Source organism: Diabrotica virgifera, chromosome 1 (genome assembly GCF_917563875.1).
Source record: "Diabrotica virgifera virgifera chromosome 1, PGI_DIABVI_V3a".
NCBI classification, from domain to species: Eukaryota; Metazoa; Arthropoda; class Insecta; order Coleoptera; family Chrysomelidae; genus Diabrotica; species Diabrotica virgifera.
In genome coordinates, this window is record NC_065443.1 from 50,247,308 (window position 1) to 50,267,982 (window position 20,675).

The 20,675-nt window shown below is 35.7% G+C and overlaps 1 protein-coding gene across 2 annotated transcripts in view; it reads right to left on the bottom strand.

Annotated features, from left to right (window-relative positions):
• The window catches only part of LOC114324732 (phenoloxidase-activating factor 2), a 60,009-nt gene that overhangs the window by 8,947 nt on the left and 30,387 nt on the right, over positions 1 to 20,675 (bottom strand). For both annotated transcript variants that reach the window (XM_028272565.2, XM_028272564.2), the window contains exon 2: positions 7,495 to 7,833. In XM_028272565.2, coding sequence (XP_028128366.1) covers positions 7,495 to 7,833 — 339 coding nt within the window. The remainder of the gene's footprint in view (positions 1 to 7,494; positions 7,834 to 20,675) is intronic.

The window sequence follows — 20,675 nt, forward strand, 5'->3', positions numbered from 1 at the left end:
TTCTATTGTAGGTATTTCGTTGCTTTTGTAGCAGTCGTATATTGTGGTTTTCAATAGTTTTACAAGTGAAGGATTTAAAGGTCTTGAAAATTTGTAGTCACATCGCTTCTTGCGATGATAGGGTTCATTTTTAACTATTTTATATACAGTAGAAAGTGGAATTTCTGTTAAATCAGAGAGAGGTGGCTTGTGCCAATAGTGTTTCATCGAAGCCGAATTTCGTACGTAGATTTTTGTATACATTCAAACATACTTGCTGTGTTTCTGCATTTAAATGCATTCGAATCTTCTTTACGAGCACTTTTTTTTAGTAATTACATTCACACTAGCACTGGCAATTTCTACAACATCAGCGTTATCGTACGCGATATTTACATTATCCCACGGGCGCCACATCACTATTCACATTAATTAAATTACAATAATCAACACTTTGACACTCTCCAAACGAAATACTAAACCAATATTAAAAATAATTACAGCAAACAAAACACTCGTATCACTTAACACACGTACACTCCAGTACTACACTGCTACCGAACTAAAACTAAGGTTTTGCACGAAACTTGTGAATATATATGCTGGAGGTCTGGCCGTAAAAACACAGATGCGTTCAAAGGGCCGCTTCTTAAACGTTTGACATAATATATCTTTATTTGAAGAATATCATATTTCACCGGCTTAAAGCTATTCCACAATATTTTTTACTCGGACAATACAGATTGAATAACAATGGAGACAACACGCAACCCTCTCTAACACCTCTCTTGATTTTTATGGCCTCTGTTTCGACATTTTCGATTTTAACCATTGCTTTTTGATTCCAGTACAGATTGACAATAACCCGTATATCTCGACTGTCCACATTCTTCTCTTTTAAAAGTTTTATGAGTTTCTGATGTCGTACTCTATCAAAAGCCTTTTGATAATCTATAAAGCAGACATAGAGATCTTGGTTCATATCTAGTCGCCTTTGCGCGAGAACGTTAAAAACGAACAGAGCCTCTCTCGTTCCTAGTCCTCCTCTGAAACCAAACTGGGTGTCATCTATATCTTCCTCTATTTTTTTGTATAGTCTTCCATGTATTATTTTGATTAAATTACATGTATACAAATAAATTACTTTCAGTGTTCCCAAATTTGTTCACTGCTCTTAGAATTTACCTCACATTGCCAGTGACAATAGCGCACAGTGAAAGAACATTTTCTAAATTAAAAATAAATGATCTAAGGTCAACATTGTCGCAAAGTCGATTGACAAATTTATCACTAGTAAGTATTGAACATGAAATAAAAATTGAAGTAAGTGATATTATCCAAGATTTTGCTAATGCAAAGTCACGAAAAGTTTTTTTTTATAATTATATGTTGTAGTATGCGCGTCCTGTAATAATAGGGAACTTGCATAAAATTTTAAATTCGAAAAAAATGTTACAAATCACAACAGAACATAATTTAAAACATGTATCAAAGATTAAAAAGTTTTGTTTGGCTTTCGTTTGGCTCCTAAAGATGATTAAAAATTCAAATTAAAACAGGTGGCTCAAAACGCGTCGTGACGTCATTCGTTTAAATTATGTTTACATTCTTCCAAAAAAGTATACAGAATCTAAAATTAGACATTATAAACGTCAGTAGAAAATACAGTTATGTAACCTCACAAGTGTTTTTGATCGTTTGAACTATTTTAAATTGACTAAAGGTTCTCTAAACCAAGGCCAGAAAACAAAAAAAAATATATAGATTTTAAATTTGTACTTGTTATTATGAGGTTTTAAGGCGTGAAATTTTGGAAATCTTATTTTTAAAGGAAAATGAATATTATTATGCAATAAAAAAATGTGCAAGTTCCCTATTAGGTTTGGCATTCGTTTTGACACTGACACTATTACATGACATTTAAAATAGTTCAAACGATCAAAAACACTTGTGAGGTTACATAAATGTATTTTCTACAGCTACTGACGTTTATAATGTCTAATTTTAAATTTTGTTTACTTTTTTGGAAGAATGTAAACATAATTTAAACGAATGACGTCACGACGCGTTTGGGCCACCTGTTTTAATTTGAATTTTTAATCATCTTTAGGGGCCAAATGAAAGCCAAACAAAACTTTTTAATACTTGTTACCTGTTTTAAATTATGTTCTGTTGTGATTTATAACATTTTTTTCCAATTTAAAATTTTATGCAAGTTCTCTATTCGTTAATAAATTATTATTTTTTTAAATAATCACAACGTTGTTCTTTTTTATTCATCCAACCAATTCCTTCCTAAAAGTACTATTTACTCGTGTACACAAACTTGCCAAATTTTCTCAACCTATTTTTTACCTTACCTCATAGATAAAAAAGTTCATTTTTAATTAAATATTTTTAATGCCGGATTTATACTCAGCCATTGCCACTGCTGCTGCCGTTGCCGGAAATATTGTCCGAAATACGATATCGACGCGAGTGAGGTGTTCACATCAGTTCCTCGCCAATGTCCTCACAACTCATGTACCGAACGACTCTCAAGAATGGAATGTGACGACAGCATCGTCTTGCTCCCCTTACTCACTTACCGCTTTGCCGGCGGCAAGTGAGAGAGAGAGAGTAGTTGAATGTAATTGCTTACGCGCGCTCGCGCTGCCAGTCCTTTGACTTCCATCTCGAAAACCGACTTTTTAAGGAGCGCCGTGCAATGGCAGTAGCATTAGCAGCGGCAGCGCGAGTGAGATATTTACACATTCACGCTTCCCACTTCCCTGTTCAACAAGGCTGAGTATAAATGTGGTATAACATATTTGGGTAGGTTGTTCTGACGCCGTGAATACCTATTGGCTCCCGGCATCATTTAATATTGCAATATTTGCCTGGATTTTTGTTTACATTATAAGCGTACCTAATACCCTCTAATATCCCATGTACTAGTACTCGGTAGGTACCTATTCGACTATTCCATTTTGACTGCGCGCTGCTAGCCCACCAAAGGGCGCCAGGGCATCGACTGCACACGGGCGCTACATGGACTAGAGCCGCCTCTGAGCATGTTGAACGACAACCATCAAGATGGACGTGCAGTGTGTTGCTACTGCAACAATTTATTTAATAGCGGTATACAACCATTATGTCAATATGACCCAACGAAAAGTTGTAAAAAAAATGGAGGAAAAAAAGTTACCTTCAAGACAGGCTTTTCGAGATAAAATCAAATGAGTTTAGATACATCAAACTAGATACTACTTTCAGAAAGTCCATACCAATTAAAATACGACTTGCAATCGCATCGGGATATTTCGGTACGTACTCATTAACTTATTATTTATTACTCGACGATTCCCTTTGAAGCGTCTCCAAAAAACCGCAAAATCACGGATCGTCCACAGTCATGGGCGATCATAGACGATCATGATTCATTTACCACATTGGAACGACCCAATTACTAATGACAAGAAAAATCCAGGTCCGGATTAACAAAATAATATAAAGTGATTGTGACCTTGAACCAACACCCTGTATATTGAAATTTTGAAAATTTGTTTTCGCCTTTTAAAAGAGCATAAAAAACTGTGCTTAAAGGTTCATTTTAATTTTTGGCGCAGATGATTTAATTACATCCATTTTGAAATTATATTAAAATTTTAAGGAACTCCGAGATTAAAAATCAGGTATGTATTATTAACTTTTAATAATTTAATGTTAATGAATCAATACAATTTTAAAAATACTTAATACTTATTTACTACGCTGGCTTCTTGGATTCTCTGGATTTGTAGCTGTATGCACATCATTAAAAATTAGAATTGCGAGAATTTGGGATATTTTAATGATTTAGTAAAGAATTAAAAAACAGCTATGTCTAATTAAAAAAATTCGTTAAAACAATCAACAATTTAACATAAATTAAAAATATTTGAACTATAACAGTTGCTCAAAATGTCCGCCATTTTGTTCGATGCATTTTCTTGCTCGTTTTAAAATATTTCGAATCGATTTTCTAATTACATTGGGATTCTTAATTTTTCTGGCAGCTTCTTGTCACCTTGACAGAATTAATCAAGATGCTTTTTATGCTCTTTTTTTAAAATACGCAAACAAATTTTCAATATACAGAGTGTTGTTTCAAGGTCACAAGTACTTTATATTTTATTTGTTAATCCGGGCCTGGATTTTTCTTGTGATTAGTAATTGGGTCGTTCCAATGTGGTAAATAAGTATTGATTATTTTTTAAATGAGTATTTATTCATTAACTTTAATCATTTATAACTAAAAGTTAATAATACCTGCTTTTTAATGTCAGAGTTCTTAAAACATTCAATGTAATTTCAAAATTAAAGTCTTAAAATAGTCTGGCCGAAAAATTGAAGCAAACCATTTAACTTAGTTTTTTGTGCTCTTTTGAAATATGCAAACAGATTTTCAAAATTTGGATATACAGGGTGTTGTTTTAAGGTCACAATTACTTTATAATTTTTTGTTAATCCGGACCTGGATTTTTCTTATGGTTAGTATGTCGGTCGTTTGGTTTTTGAATGAGACATATGTGTACCAAATATCAAAAAATATACACCCTGTAACTGGGTTATAAAAGTCGGTAGGGCAAAAAATGTAATATATCTGGAACCGACTCGGTGTCCTCTATTTACCACTAAAGTATTTCCGTTTCCCAATGAAACACCCTGTATAATTATACCACTACTAAATTTCGGTTTATAACGTTCTCCGCCGTTTTCCGATTTCCAATCGCCACCTTGTTCCGTCGTTCCATAGGTCCTCTTATATCTATTCTATTCCTTCGCTTCAACTTTTTTTCGGTCTACTTCTTTTTCTATTTGCTTTTGGTTGTCATTTTAGTATTGCCTTTGGTATTTGTTGTTCGTCCATTCATAATAAACGTCCGAACCAGATAAGTTGTTTTGTCGATATATACCAACGATTTACCATGAATGTGATTTAATGCTTTAGAAATATTATATATCCAGTCCCACAAAAGGGATTCCTCAAACATATATCTGCAGACAAAATCAGCAAAACTGATCTGTGATATCTTCTGGTTTTGTTGAATATAGCATAATAGCACAACGATACTTTAGTGATAAGCAGACATAAAATTTCAATAGTAGGTACCTATATAACGTGCTCTAAGAAGTAGTCACTTCTGTCGCAAGTGCTATGTGTCGATATTTATTGTCTTTGGTTTTTGAAATCTATATCTATATATGTATAATAAAAATAATTTACAGGAAGTCAGTAACAATTAAAGGATGTTAGAAGAAATTTTAGGGTGCCAGAAAAATAGGAAGGAGTCATGAACAAATAGGAGGGGTCAGAAAAAATAGAAGAAGTCAGAAAAAACGGGAGAGATATACGATAAAATAGGAGGAAGTAAAAAAAATGAGTGCAGTGATTGTGTGCAAATTGTTTAAAAGAAACGCACACTTTCCAAAAAAATTTTATAATTGTAGTGTACATCCAACAATGAGTTTCACATTCAAATTAAACATATTAGGGTGGATACACGCGCTTACATCTAATGTGTTTCGCACAAAAATTGTCTGGAGTGGGGAAAAACTTAAAGGCCAACATTACCTCCAAAAATCCTCCACTTTATAACTTTATTTATCACTCCGTGACTTTCTTTAAAGCCTCTTCCTACTTTTAAGTGCCTCCTCTATTGAGGTTGGCGATCAATATCTCAAATTTCTCTCTCTCTTTGGAGCAGTTGCAGTGAAATTTAGTTAAAAGAAGGTTTAGGGGCCATCCATTAATCACGTGATGTTTTTTGGCATCTTTTAACCCCTCCTTCCCTCTGGTAATACATGGTGAGGTTTAAGACTACCCCACCCCCTAGATCACTTGTATTTTTTAGTATCTGCAAAAAATCTTTTGTAGATGTTTTTTTTTAATAATTATAAAACACGGGTATCACCTATAAGTCTGGATCCCACGTATGAAAAAAAAGTTGATTAATAGCAAGCTGAAAATTTGATAATAGCTTAAGGGTGTCTAGTCGGATAAACTTTGATATATGGGAACACTGGAACAGGGGCAGTTTTAATTGTGGAACAGGTTAAACATTTGGAACGGTCAGACCACGAAAATGGCACATTTATTTTGTCTGACAGAATAGACTTAAACTCTCCGAACAGAGATTAAACTCTCATGCAAAAATCAGACTGCTATTTATCACCTGTCATAATTCCTGTCAGTTGATATATTCTACATGTTCTACTCATTAAAACGCCCATTTGGTGATAAATAGCAGTCTGATTTTTGCATGAGAGTTTAATCTCTGTTCGGAGAGTTAAAGTCTGTTCTGTCGGACAAAATACATGTGCCGTTTTCGTGGTCTGACCGTTCCAAATTTTTAACCTGTTCCACAATTAAAACTTCCCCTGTTCCAGTGTTCCTATATATAAAAGTTTGTCCGACTAGACACCCTTAAGCTATTAACAATTTTCAGCTTGCTATTAATTAACTTTTTTTTCATACGCGGGATCCAGACCTACTAGTTTTATCATAGAAAATTAAATACGTTTAGAGGTAGACAGAAAGATTGCAGGTTGTTTTTGACTGACAAAAAAATAATGAAAGAAATGCGAAAAACTTGTTTGTACTAACATTGTACTAATACATGAACATTATTTAATTTAAAGTATCCTCGTACCAAGCATTAACAAGACTATGTTAAATGCCAATAACTGGATAAACATCAGCAAGTCAGTTATTGGCACAGTCAGCACAGGGTTTTGTTGAAGATCAACTGATCAACATCGGTTTCATAATGCCACTCGGCATGAATTCATCATTTTCGCGCAGAATTTCTCTCGATCTACCGTTCGATCGTCGCGTGAGGATGCCGAAAGGACGAACATTGTGCATCTCTAGACTATTATTGCTCGGATTTTGTTACTTGTGACAAAAATTCACATGTGCCTCACCTTTTTTGTTTGTACAGAGGTATAATTCACACCGCTGATATGGCCTCGGGCAATACAGGTCACACATCAATTTGCAGAAGCCTTCATACGTTGGGATACTTTCAAAATACTGATGCAGAAGGAATGGAACAAACGTCTTTGCCATCATGCTATTGAGGCTTTGAAATATATAAGGTTTGTTCCAACACAACAAGAAACCGTCTATGTAACGATCACCGTCCTGCGCAGTACCATGGAACGTATTATTTCGTTCCCATGGAACCTTAATTATATAGTAACGTGATCGTTACATGACATTTCTTGGTTGTGTTGGAACAAACTTATATAAGCCACTGGACGACTGCAAAATTGCGCGATCAACCCACTTCACGACCTGGTGATTTCGCGTTTTGTCGCTTTTTAATTTACTATCGCGCGTTTGCCGAAAAAATAACACCTCCCTACATTGAGTGATACATCACTACACCTTCCTCGTTGTGATATTTCGTGATTTTTTATGGAACCCTCCTCCCTTTTGAGCATCATGTGGTTAATGGACAGCCCCGTATTAATATTCTGATTTCTTACCTGTAAACACAATGGGCGCCAGTTAAAACAACATTAGGTGTGATCAAGGAACCTCCACAAGCAAGAGGTTTATCAAGTCCTTGTAATAGATAGTTTTTGTTCAAAATTGCAACCATCCAAGGAAACTCTCCGTATTCGGCTTCATTGTCATGATTTCCAGTGATGGTAAAGTCGATTCCCTTGGGGTTTCTAATGCCACAGAAGCTGGGTTTTACGATCGGAGGAGTGGTGACTGGTTCTGGGGTTACTGGAGTGGGAGACACAGGATCGGGGGTGGGTGTATTTGGATTAATTTTACAACACACGTCCAAGGTATCTTCGCACGGCTTTTTTCCAAACCTAAAAAAGAAAACAGAAAATATATCAAACAGAAAAATGATGAATTAGAGAAGTAACAATAATAAATGACGTTACACAGCACTTCCATTTCCTTCTATAGACAAGGCGAAAACGGCGGGTTCGTTGGGAAAATATTCCCATGAGATTTTTTTGCATAAATACATTCGTGAGACATCCCAGAATAAGGTTCAAGAAGTCGCTCACGTAAAAAGTGGGCCAACTTAAAAAAAAAAATTTTTTTTAATCAAATTGCAAAAATCAATATTTTTGGCCCGAACAATTTTTTTGTAGGTTTTTTAGACCATTCTGGATAAAAAGGTCTTTTATAATTTTTCTTTAAAGTTGATCGTTTTCGAGTTATAAGCAATTTAAAATTGAAAAAAAAAACGAAAATGGCGATTTTCAAGGCTTAATAACTCGGTTAAAAGTTATTATTATGAAAGTCAGAAAGTGACTAAATCAAAGTTTAATGCCCCCCCCTACAAGATCCCGAAGAAATTTTTGTCATTATTTTATTACTAAGCTGTTATTTTTAAGTAATAATATTGAGCGCCATGCACGTGGTAGGCGGCCGTAAATGTGAGTGCAAGTAAGATGCACAATTGGACTGCCGGAGTGGCATCTCTCTCGCACTCAGCATTTACGGCCGGCTACTACGTGCTTGGCGCTCAATATTATTACTTAAAAATAACAGCTTAGTAATAAAATAATGACAAAAATTTCTTCGGGATCTTGTAGGCGAGGGCATTAAACTTTGATTTAGTCACTTTCTGACTTTCATAATAATAACTTTTAACCGAGTTATTAAGCCTTGAAAATCGCCATTTTTCGTTTTTTTCAATTTTAAATTGCTTATAACTCGAAAACGATCAACTTTAGAGAAAAATTATACGGACCAAAAATATTGATTTTTGCAATTTGATTAAAAAAAATTGTTAAAAAAAATTTGGCCCACTTTTCACGTGGCCGACTTCTTGAACCTTATTCTGGGATGTCCCACGAATGTAATTATGCAAAAAAAATCTCATGGGAATATTTTTCCCAACGAACCCGCCGTTTTCGCCTTATCTACTAACGCTTTAGATGCATAAATCATTTAAAATTATAATATGCAATAACATCTAAAATCTATGTTTTTAAGTTTGAATTATTTTTGGCATTAAGTGATTAATTTTATATTAATTATTAGAAAATAATAATATTATTAGGAAAATAAGTTGAAATTATTGGCGTATTAGAAAATAAGTGCCATTTTAATAATGTGTGTCAAGTGTAAAAGAAATCGATGCAGTTACCTATGCCCAACACAGATATAGAATAGAATAATAAAAAAAATATTTGCACATACCGGATGTCTCTAAATCATCCTTACAACACAAAATTAAATTTTGTAACTCATTACGTATGTAGCTTGTGTACTTTGATTACTGTTTTTTCTTTATGTACATTAGTTTTTATTAGAATTAAATTTTATTATTAGTTTATAATATGAATTCAGGACTAAGTGTGACCAGGAATTACGACGGTGATGTGACTTCAGTCTTGAAGATTTATTCAAAATCTATGTAGGGGAGATGTGCCTGAGACTGCATACTGGCTGAGACGGCACATCACGCGTTTTTCGTAAACTATTTCAAATCTGGTGCCTAGTGTAACAGTTTTCAGTTCCTCAAGTTAGAATTTGTCAACATTGCTGAACTTTTGCATGTTAGTTTTATTTTGATAGCAGTAGCCTTTGGAATGTTTAATAAGTAGGACAAAATATTTATTGGCTTTCTTGTATCACATTATAATTCGCTATTCTTTACACCTAAATTAAGTTTTTAAATTTTGTGATGTTCTTTTACCTTATGCCTTATATCTTAAAAATGTGCTTAAGAAAAATTAGGTTAAAAAACGGTCTGAGTGTAATTTTGCCTGAGATAGCATAGTAAGTAGGTGGATTAGATGGCATAGGTATGCCATCTCAGGCTTATGCGTTTTTACACTGCATTAATTTTGTTATATGATTGGAGTTTATCATTACAGTTATGGATCGTTTTAAGAGGAATTCGAACCAACAAAATTGATTCCGTCGATGTTGAGACAAGTGACGAGGAAGATGTGTGTGTGTGTGGTTGAAAAAAAATGACTGCGGATTACTGGATCCATTCGCCTAACCAATTTTTATATTTTGAGACGAGGAAGATGCTGCTTGCATTTTTTGTAATGGCCTCTTTTCATTATCTCGTTCCCGAGAAACTTGACTAAGATGCCAAATTTGTGGCAAGTGGTCATATTCCGAATGTGCCGGTGTATCCAAGACTGCAAAAAATTTTTTTTGTGACTTATGTCGAGATTAGTGCCTTTATTTCAAGAGTATGCCATCTTACCCACATTTATGTGGGTTAGATGGCACATGCAATACTTTAAAATTTATTTTTTAAGAAAAAAACTATAATATGTGCCTTGTTAAAAAGTAATGTTATATTTATGTAAATGTTCCTAGCACTGACTTTGATTTTTATTACGTGTCTAACTGTCTAACTCTATCGATTACAAAACATTTAAAAAAAAGTATGCCGTCTCAGGCATATCTCCCCTACTATATTAAGTATTAAGAATAATTAGAAAATTACTACTAGTCCTGTCGCCAGTGGGGGTACAACGGCCTCATTAATTCAGATGGACTTACCCAAGTTTTTTTATGTATTTTGACCCGTAGAACCCGAATTTTTTGGGTAACAGTCGATCCGGATGTCGATAAGATTGTTATTGTAGCGGAAGAGAAATCTTGGCCGATCCCCGTATAACAGTAAACACCTCGAGAATGACGTAATCGGATGTGCTAGGCCTCGCCGGAGAATTCTGGAAGGTACGTCACGTAGGCGGAACAAGCCGATAGCTCGAGATGGGAGTCGATTGTTCCAGAATAACAACTGGGTATAAATACGGGCATATTTTGTGAATAAGTTTAGTGTATAAGATAAATTCGTCTGTAACTTATATAAATAAAGTCGTATATAAATTACGAACCGCTAGTTTTATTGTAATTAGAAGTAATTACACTAATCACGCTACAGTTGGTGTCGGTGTTCGGTAAACTTAGTGCGATATAAATAAGTGAATTACAGAGAGACTTTAAAAGACTTTTGAACTTTATTCGTCGGGAATAACCGGAGTGCGTTAATTGTTCGGTATTCGGAAAGACTTTAAAAGACTTTTGGACTTTATTCGTCGGGAATAGTTAAAGTGCGTTGATTGTTCGGTATTCGGAAAGACTTTTAAAAGACATTTTGGAAAGTACGTGTGTGCCGACCAAAGATGTTGCTACGAGAACTTACAGTAAAACAGCTCCGTGAACAGCTAGAGGAACGGGATCTGGACAGCAGTGGGCTCAAGATAGTCCTACAAGAACGACTCGAGGAAGTCCTAACGAAGAACGGAGATGATCCAGAGACGTTCCACTTCCAGTCAGCAGAACAAGCAATCTTATCGAAATTAAAAACTGTTTCTGAAACGATTGATGATACTTCTAAGATAAGCAACGAGAAATTTGAAAGTGTTTCTCAAAAGATCGATGAAACTTCTAGACAGAACAACGAGAAACTTGAAGAAGTTAGTAGAAAAAGCGACGAGAAATTCGAAAATGTTGCTAAAAGATTCGATGAGACTTCTCAAATAATTAAAGAGGTCTGTAGGCAAAACAACGAAAAACTAGAAGAAGTTTGTAAACAGAACAATGAGAAATTTGAAGAAGTTTCTAGAACATTCGATAAGATGCAGAAAAGTGTAGAGACCGTAGAAGAAAAGATCAAACAGCTAGAGAGCAGGATAACCGATACAAAAGTACAACCATCAGTTAATGCAGCAGCGTTAGATCCTTTAGTGAAAGATGAACTACCGAGAGACGAAACGTCGCATAATATGAGATTCAAATTACCACCATTTGATGGAAAGTCCTCTTGGTCCATATATCTTAGACAGTTTGAAGCTATTGCGACCGCCAATCATTGGACCGAACAAGAAAAGGCTGTTTCCTTGACTGCTGCTTTACGAGGTGATGCTGCAGATATATTAAGGTCAATTCCCAAGGGTCAAGAAAATTGTTACCAGACCTTGTTCACTCGTCTAGAAAAACGCTATGGAGATGCCCATCTACAACAAGTATACAAAGCACAACTGCGAAGTAGAAGTCAACGAGCAAGTGAGAATCTGCAAGAATTTGAAGCAGATGTGGCTCGTGTGGTGCGGTTGGCTTATCCAGAGGTGCCAGACAGCGTTTTAGAAGAAATTGCAGTAGATACCTTCGTCAATGGGCTGAAAGATAATGAACTACAGAAAGCTTTACGACTAGCAAGGCCGAAAGTTTTAGATGAAGCACTTGCTATTGCCTTGGAACACGAAGCAGCTAGCCAAGCTTCACGAAACAATCGAGTAATAACCGTGGAAAAAGGCGATAAGAGAAAAGATGAACGTTTGGTGGAAATGGTACGGAGGGTGATTCGTGACACGATGCCGAAGAGACGCATGAAGAGGGCTGGAAGAGTTGGTTCAAATACAGATGCTTCCTCGATACGGCCATGCAGTGAAAGTTGTAATCACCGGCTTAAAGTAGATGAACAGCTTTGCCCTGTGAGACGAACTACCGTCGTTAATGAGCAATGGCAGCCACAACAGTTACAAGAAGCCCAAGAAGACGATCCATGTATAAAAAGAGTATTGGATTGGATGCGTCGAGGTGAGAGACCTAGTTGGCAAAACATTAGTGCATGTAGTCCGGAAGTCAAGGCCTACTGGAGCCAATGGAATTGCCTGATACTAAAAGATGATCTTCTGTACAGAACCTTTGAGAACGATGATGGTACAGAATCTAAGCTTCAGTTGATTGTACCTAAAAGTAAAGTGTCAGAAGTATTGCGTCAGCTGCATGACGGTACATCAGGTGGACACTTTGGTATTACGAAGACTCTGCAAAAGGTTCGAGAACGGTTCTATTAGGTGAACTGTAAAGATGATGTAAGAAGATGGTGCCAGAAATGTGAACTGTGTGCATCCGGTAATGGTCCGGTTGGTAAAAAGAGAGCACCCATGAGACAGTACAATGTTGGAAGTCCTATGGAAAGAGTAGCTATCGACATTGCAGGTCTATTTCCAGAAACCGATGCTGGAAATAAATACATCCTGGTAGCCATGGATTATTTTACAAAATGGACTGAGGCCTATGCATTACCAAATCAAGAAGCTGCTACCGTTGCAGAGGTACTTGTTAAAGAATTCTTTAGCCGATTTGGTGTTCCCTTGGAGATCCACTCCGACCAAGGGCGAAACTTTGAGTCAGCTCTTTTCCAAAACGTTTGTAAATTGATTGGTGCCAATAAGACCAGAACAACACCCCTGCATCCTCAATCAGATGGGATGGTCGAGAGGATGAACCGAACGATGGGTAAACACTTGTCCAAAGTTGTATCTGAACATCAGCGAGATTGGGACCAACACATTCATTTATTCCTGATGGCCTACCGCTCGGCCGTAAATGAAACTACAGGTCAAACACCAACCTGCCTGATGTTGGGTCGTGAAGTTCGGTTGCCCTGCGACCTAGAGTTTGGCTGCGGACCTTCCGAGGAACATGTTGCAGGCGAAGACTACGTTGACCGCCTGAAATTACGAATGAACAACATTCATGAACTTGCCCGACAACACATCCAGATAGCCAGTGACAGAATGAAAGATCAATATGATTCTCGATGCAAGAATGAAAGCTTCGAAGTAGGTGATCTTGTCTGGCTTTATAATCCGCAACGTCGTCGAGGCTTGTGTCCTAAACTGCAAAGACAATGGGAAGGTCCGTATGAAGTTAAGAAGAAAATAAATGACGTAATATATAGAATTAAGAAGTTGCCAAACGGTAAACCAAAAGTTATTCACATAAATCGTCTTGCACCATATGCTGGCTCAAATGAAACAGAAGAAGCACGAGTCCTCCAACAGGAGATGAAAGATGTCGCACAGCCAAGTTTTAATCAATTTATGTCAAATTACGCAGCGAGAAAGAGTGCTAGATTCGGCGTGACCACAGAAGTTCAGCAAGATCTGTTTGGTGTTCCAGAAAACGTCTCTCTGGCCCACTGTGTTGCCCAAGACCTCGAGATGACTAAAGGAATATCGTCCGTATTCAATAGAAAGTTCGGCCGCCTGGACGAGTTAAGAAATCAGCAGCCTAAAATTGGAAGAGTACTGCGATTGGAAGATGGTCCTCGATCTTTGCTGTATATGGTGACCAGAAAGTCTTATACGGACACGCGAAGCTACGAGAACATATGGCGTGCTCTAACTAATTTGAAGAAAATCGTGTGTAATTATGACATCAAAAATTTGGCTTTACCAAAAATAGGCCATGCAGTAGAAAATCTGGATTGGAAGATTGTGAGACGCATGCTTGAAGTGGTCTTCAGAGGAACTGGTGTACAAATCACTGTGTGTTGCATGAACCCGAAGATGTCGTACCCTTCAAAGACAGTAGACTGTTATTTCTTCTTGAAGGGTGTATGCAGAGCTGGAGAGTCGTGTAGATTCCGCCATCCTGGGCCTTCATTTAGAGTTGCTGATCGAGACGCTCAGATCTTAAGAGGGGAGCAGTGTAGCGGAAGAGAAATCTTGGCCGATCCCCGTATAACAGTAAACACCTCGAGAATGACGTAATCGGATGTGCTAGGCCTCGCCGGAGAATTCTGGAAGGTACGTCACGTAGGCGGAACAAGCCGATAGCTCGAGATGGGAGTCGATTGTTCCAGAATAACAACTGGGTATAAATACGGGCATATTTTGTGAATAAGTTTAGTGTATAAGATAAATTCGTCTGTAACTTATATAAATAAAGTCGTATATAAATTACGAACCGCTAGTTTTATTGTAATTAGAAGTAGTTACACTAATCACGCTACATTATAAACAAAGAACTTGAGGAATCACATAACAGCGATTTTTTGCAAAATAAAACATTTTTTTGTATGTTTTGGGTCATTCTAAGCAAAAAATGTTTTTACAAGTTTTTTCGTAGGATGCATAGTTTTCGACATAAACGCGGTTTAACTTTCAAAAAATCGAAAAATTGCAATTTTTGAACCCGAATAACTTTTGATTGAAAAATAAAATAGCAATTCTGCTTACCGCATTTAAAAGTTCAAGTCAAATTCTATAGGTTTTGATTACTTTCATTGCTAAAAATTAATTTTTTTATTGTTAAACAAAGCTATAAACACATAGTGATTGAATGATATTTTCAATGCATTTCTCATTTGAAATCGAACGAGTAGGCGCGCATACATACAATTTCTACGTAGATTACGTACATTAAAACGCATGCATTTGGCACGGGAAACACTATGTGTTTATGGCTTTGTTTAACAAATAAAAACTTAATTTTTAGCAATGCAAATAATCAAAACCGATAGAATTTGACTTGAACTTTCAAACGCAGTAAGCAGAATTGCTATTTTATTTTTAATCAAAAGTTATTCGGGTTCAAAAATTGCACTTTTTTTATTTTTTCAAAGTTCAACCGCGTTTTTGTCGAAAACTATGCATCCTACGAAAAAACTTGTAAAAACATTTTTGGCTTAGAATGACCCAAAAAATACAAAAAAATGTTTTGGTTTGCAAAAAATCGCTGTTATGTGATTCCTCAAGTTATTTGTTTATAACAAACTTATCGACATCCGGATCAACTGTTACCCAAAAAATTCGTGTTCTACGGGTCAAAATACATAAAAAAAACTTGGGTAAGTCCATCTGAATTAAGGAGGCAGTTGTAGCCCCCCTGGCGACAGGACAATACTACTGTTTGTCAAAAGTAATGTTAACACATTCACGGTCATGACTGCATATGAAGTCATTTACTCCATAAGAATATGTGTATACAATGACAGCGTGTCCGTCAATGTGTTAAGTAGGTATACATTATTTCCTTCTAATTCCGTTCTCGTCATCAATGCAAATACCTTATGTCGTCACAATATAACTATACTTCTTCTTGTTCTTTCGGTACCATATTAGGTCCCCCGAAAGTTGATGAACAGATACAGATGAAACACGACAGGTACAGATGGAACACGACAGATACAGAGGACAAAGAAAAGAGCTAATAAGATGAACGAGCTAATAAAAACTAAACATATTCACAAGAAAATTTAAGCCAACTATTTTCGATATCTGTTTGCTAAAGGTGACGATAATGAAGCACCAACACCTGAAGTGACAACAAACAAAGAAATAAACGTTGAAGAAGCAGAGGTAAAGGAAGCATTGAGGAAATTAAAAAATAGAAGATCATTAGGAGAGGACATAATATCGAATGAACTTATAAAGTATGGAGGAAAAGATTGACCAAACAACTATAATAGAGCAAAACAGAATACCACAATAATGGACATCAAGCATCCTAATAGCCCCCTTCAAAAATGAAAAAAAATCGGACCCGGAGAATTATAGAGGAATTAATTTATTAAACACAACATTAAAATTAACAACCTGAGTGATAACAAACAAAAGTTTTAGGTCGGGAAGATCATGCACCGACGCTATATTTATAATGAGGCAGATTCAAGAGAAATCATTAGAATACAACAAACCGGCATAATTATGTTTCCTTGGACCTTAAGAAGGCATTTCACAGGGTCAAATTAAAGGACGTTATCCATTTATTGGACGTAAGAGAGGTACTTCTAGGAATAATTAAAACGATCGAAAATATTTACTACAACAACACAATAAATTTAAAAGTAGAAGAAGAACTAACTGACCCAATTGAAGCTGCTAATGGGATAAAACAGGGAGACTCCCTGACTTCTCTATTGTTCAACCTAATTATGGATGAAATAATAAAAAATGAAAGAACTAAAAAAGATACCAAATGGGAGGAAAACAACTTAAAATAGTCTGCTATGCAGACGACGCAATACTAATCTCTCAAAGTGAAGATGATATACAACGTATGCTGCACCAATTTAATATAACCGATAGAAAATTTAACATGTTAATTTTCCCAAAAAAAAAAAGGCTAAATGCAAGGTTATAACAGCAAATATAATAAGATGTAAATTAGAGCTGAAGGATCAGATAATAGAACAAGTCATGGAGTTTAAATATCTCGGCATCACAATATCTAGCTACGGAAAGCTCGAAACAGAAGTGGAAGATCAAGTGAATAAAGCAAACAGAGCCGCAGGTTGCCTGAATGAAACAATATAGAGAAACAAAAATATTGGAAAAGGAAAAGCCGTGAAAGACATAATTTATAATACAGTCATCAGACCAATGACTGTCAGCGAGAGACGGTTCCCCAATAGGAAGACCACGAAAACGATGGAATGACAACTTACTGGAGGCACATTGAAATACAGACAGAAAATCTCTAGACAAAAAAAAAGAAAATTTTGATAATTACGTTGACGAGTTGTTCACTCACAAATAGTTGTTCTGCACTGCGTATTCCTGTTCAATTCCGCTGCAGTCCTCGATTTTATTACCTTTCATGATAAACCGAAGGATTCTGTACAGGTCGCATACAATGCCAGTTTGTCAGCATAATCTAGATTATTGATCAACTCACGAGTTGCGAATTACATCATTTATGCGGAACTGTTTGAATATTAATAATATCTTTCTGGACTTTTGTTAAATCCAGCCAAATTCAAAGAACTTCTTCAATCTTGATTAATTTTTTAATAAACATTTAAAATTCAATTACATATTTACAGATTTTTACGTATCTAATACAATTATTTATAAATTTAGTACAAACCACAAAAATTTCCAAGGCCTGATGTTATTCTTAATCCTTTATGTGGTTTTTCCACATAATCGATTTTTGAAACTCGGGATGTGTGAGATAAAATTAAAAAGATGCTGGTTGCGGTGATAAAAATTGGGTAGATTAGATAATATTATCGTCAAAGTTTTAGTTTTTAAGACTCCACAGATGATGTATAGAAATATTGTAATAAATACATGTATTATGCTCAATTATACACATACCTATACTTATAGGTTAAGATCACTCATATTTCATTTTTATTTCACAATTTTTTTTCAATTGACTTAATTGAAGATTGAAAAATTACAGAACAATGTTTGCAATTAACATTGAACAAATAATAGGGAAAATCACCCAAAAATGCTGTGAGTGGCGAAATTTGAAAAATTATAGTTCTGAAATTAAAAATCCTAAAACCTTCTACCAAACGTCACGTTAAAGAGGAAGTGTAGAAGCTTTTTCTTTGAAGCAATACCTATACCTATGTCCCCGTGGAAAAAGTTATTGGGCAAAAAACAAAATCGCTTTTTTTTGTGCTTTTTTTTTAATATATTTTTGTTTTAAAAAATATTTTTTACTTTAGAAAGTGACATTTCGATAGTAAATTTAATTTGGAACAACTTTTCTGTAGATGTGTATGTAAGAAAAGTGCATAAAAGTCACCCTAATGCACCCTACTACATAGGGACCAATTCAACCCTTTCTAAAAACGCACCGCATTAAATGGTAGCACGGTTTTTTCATATTTACAGGTCCATTGACCATAAGAAATATTGTCAATAGCCTATTTAGCCCGATCAGGGAACACAAAATTTTACGAAAACCTCAAAAAAAATAAAGGAAGGATGAAAATTTGGGAATAGGTAATTGAAATTGTCTATTATTAAGGTACATGCAGCCAATATGGCCATGCCAATACGTTTTATTTTTTTACATAATAATGTTTTCAGTTTTTCAAAACTTTTGATATGCTATAGTATAAACTACATTATTAGACAGATATTCTAAGTAATTAAAAGTCAACCGTAAGAACCGTTACAAAAATATGAGTAATATAAGATATAATATGAGTTGGCCATATTGCCAACCGGGTGTATGGCAATAAGGCCATACAAAATATTCATTATGTACAGAATTACAAAAAAATGTTATTCGGGAATAATTGAAATAAAAGGTCAAAATAATAATATAAGCTCAAAAATTAATTTATTATGACCGGTCAATACAGGGTAACTGCAAAAACAAATTTTTTATTCATAAAAATGAAATTTTTATCCACAATCTGGACACATGAAAATTTCTATGACATCGTCTTTAGTGAGTCCCATGCACTCCTCATGGACGTAAGCCTTGCATTTAACACATAAGCGCATATCTGCTTGTCTATCTTCCCTGCAGAGTTTACAATACCAAGACTCATTTAAAATTTTACACTGTGGTTTTGGTGCTCTAGATATTTTTGATTTTTTTTATATTCGTACTTGATACTGAAATATCCTTAAGAATTTTGTTTTCTTTAGTGAACAAGTTTCTTGTGACAACTTGGGCTCTACTGTTCAGAGCAGGTTTTTTGGGTTTCTTAGCTTTGATTAGTACCATATCTGGAGTTGGTAGCATCTCAGTAAACGAATTGTTCTCGTTCAAGGCAGGATCTTGTACAATTTCTTCGTCAGAATAAGAGTTAATAGATTCATCGTGTACACTGAAATTACTGTCTGAATCACTGCTGCTGTCATCATGGGTACAAGTTCTGGCTCTAGTACCGTTTTTCTTTTGTGATCTTACACCAGATGTGGATGGACCAGCTTCTAAAGAAATTGAGCTATCGACATTATTTTCCTTATTCTCTAATAAACCAGATGTATTAGATGGAACTGTTTCTTGAGACATTTGCTGTTGCTGTTAAGGTTCTTGGTCCTGATTTTGACTTGCAGTGCTTGGAGCAAATGCAATCTCTGGAATTGCTTCACGATTTAGAGGATATATCCCTGTTGCTCTGAAGCCTGCTTTAATATTTGACATTGTCATTGTTTTATCTCAAACAGCTGAAAATATACCTCCAAAACGCATCTTACTAATTGAACGTTCATCTGGATGCGTGGAAAAATATTTTACTACCTCATCGTCCCAGTAATACTCAAACGCCCTAAATACAGCCTTATCCATTGGCTGGAGTTCGTGAGTCGTATTACTGGGCAAACAATACAACGTTATATCAAATCTGTCAGCGGTTTCCAAAATACTGTAGTCCAAGTGACACTTGGCTCCATCAAAAATAAGCAGACATTGACCTTGAACCTTAAACTTTGCAAAATGCTCTATCCAACGGAAAAAGGCTGCTTGTGTCATGCTACCTTTTTCGGTCATAAGTACTGAAGTCCCTGCAGGCATTGAATCACTCCATTCTTGTTTCATGCGCTTCCCTATAAATAAAATTACGAGAGGTATTGCTGTTCCGATAGCATTACCACAGGCTACAATTGAAACATTTTGTGCGTGTTTGTTCGTAACGAGATGTACCCGCCGTGACCCTTTTGCAGCTAACACCTTTTGTTGATGGTGCAAACAGAGCCTGCATCCTTTCTCGTCGATATTATAGATTCTTTCAGGATGTTCCATTATATGTAAAGATCGCAATACTTCTTCTAGCTTGGTGAAATGGTCATTTACAATGAATTTGTTTAGTTTTTGGGCTCTTGCCGGATTTAGATTTTGTGCTTTTCTAACTCGAATTTGAGGATTTCTTTCCATAAATCCCTTTAGCCAATATCGCCCAGCCTTTTCTTTTTCTTCTCTAAAAGGATTTGGAATATTATTCAACTTGGTATACCGGTAAACACATCGACGAAGTACACTTGCAGTTAGCGGGTAACCTACTTCGGATAACCGAATGATTCTTCGACTTAATTCAGCTTCTTGTTCTTGAGTTAAGATGGGTTTACGACCCATGGCGGCTTTTCCTGTCTTACCTTGCTCGACATAGCGCCTAAGGGTTCTCCTTGGTAGATTATAAGTTGTACTGGCCCTATTTACTGACATACCCGCG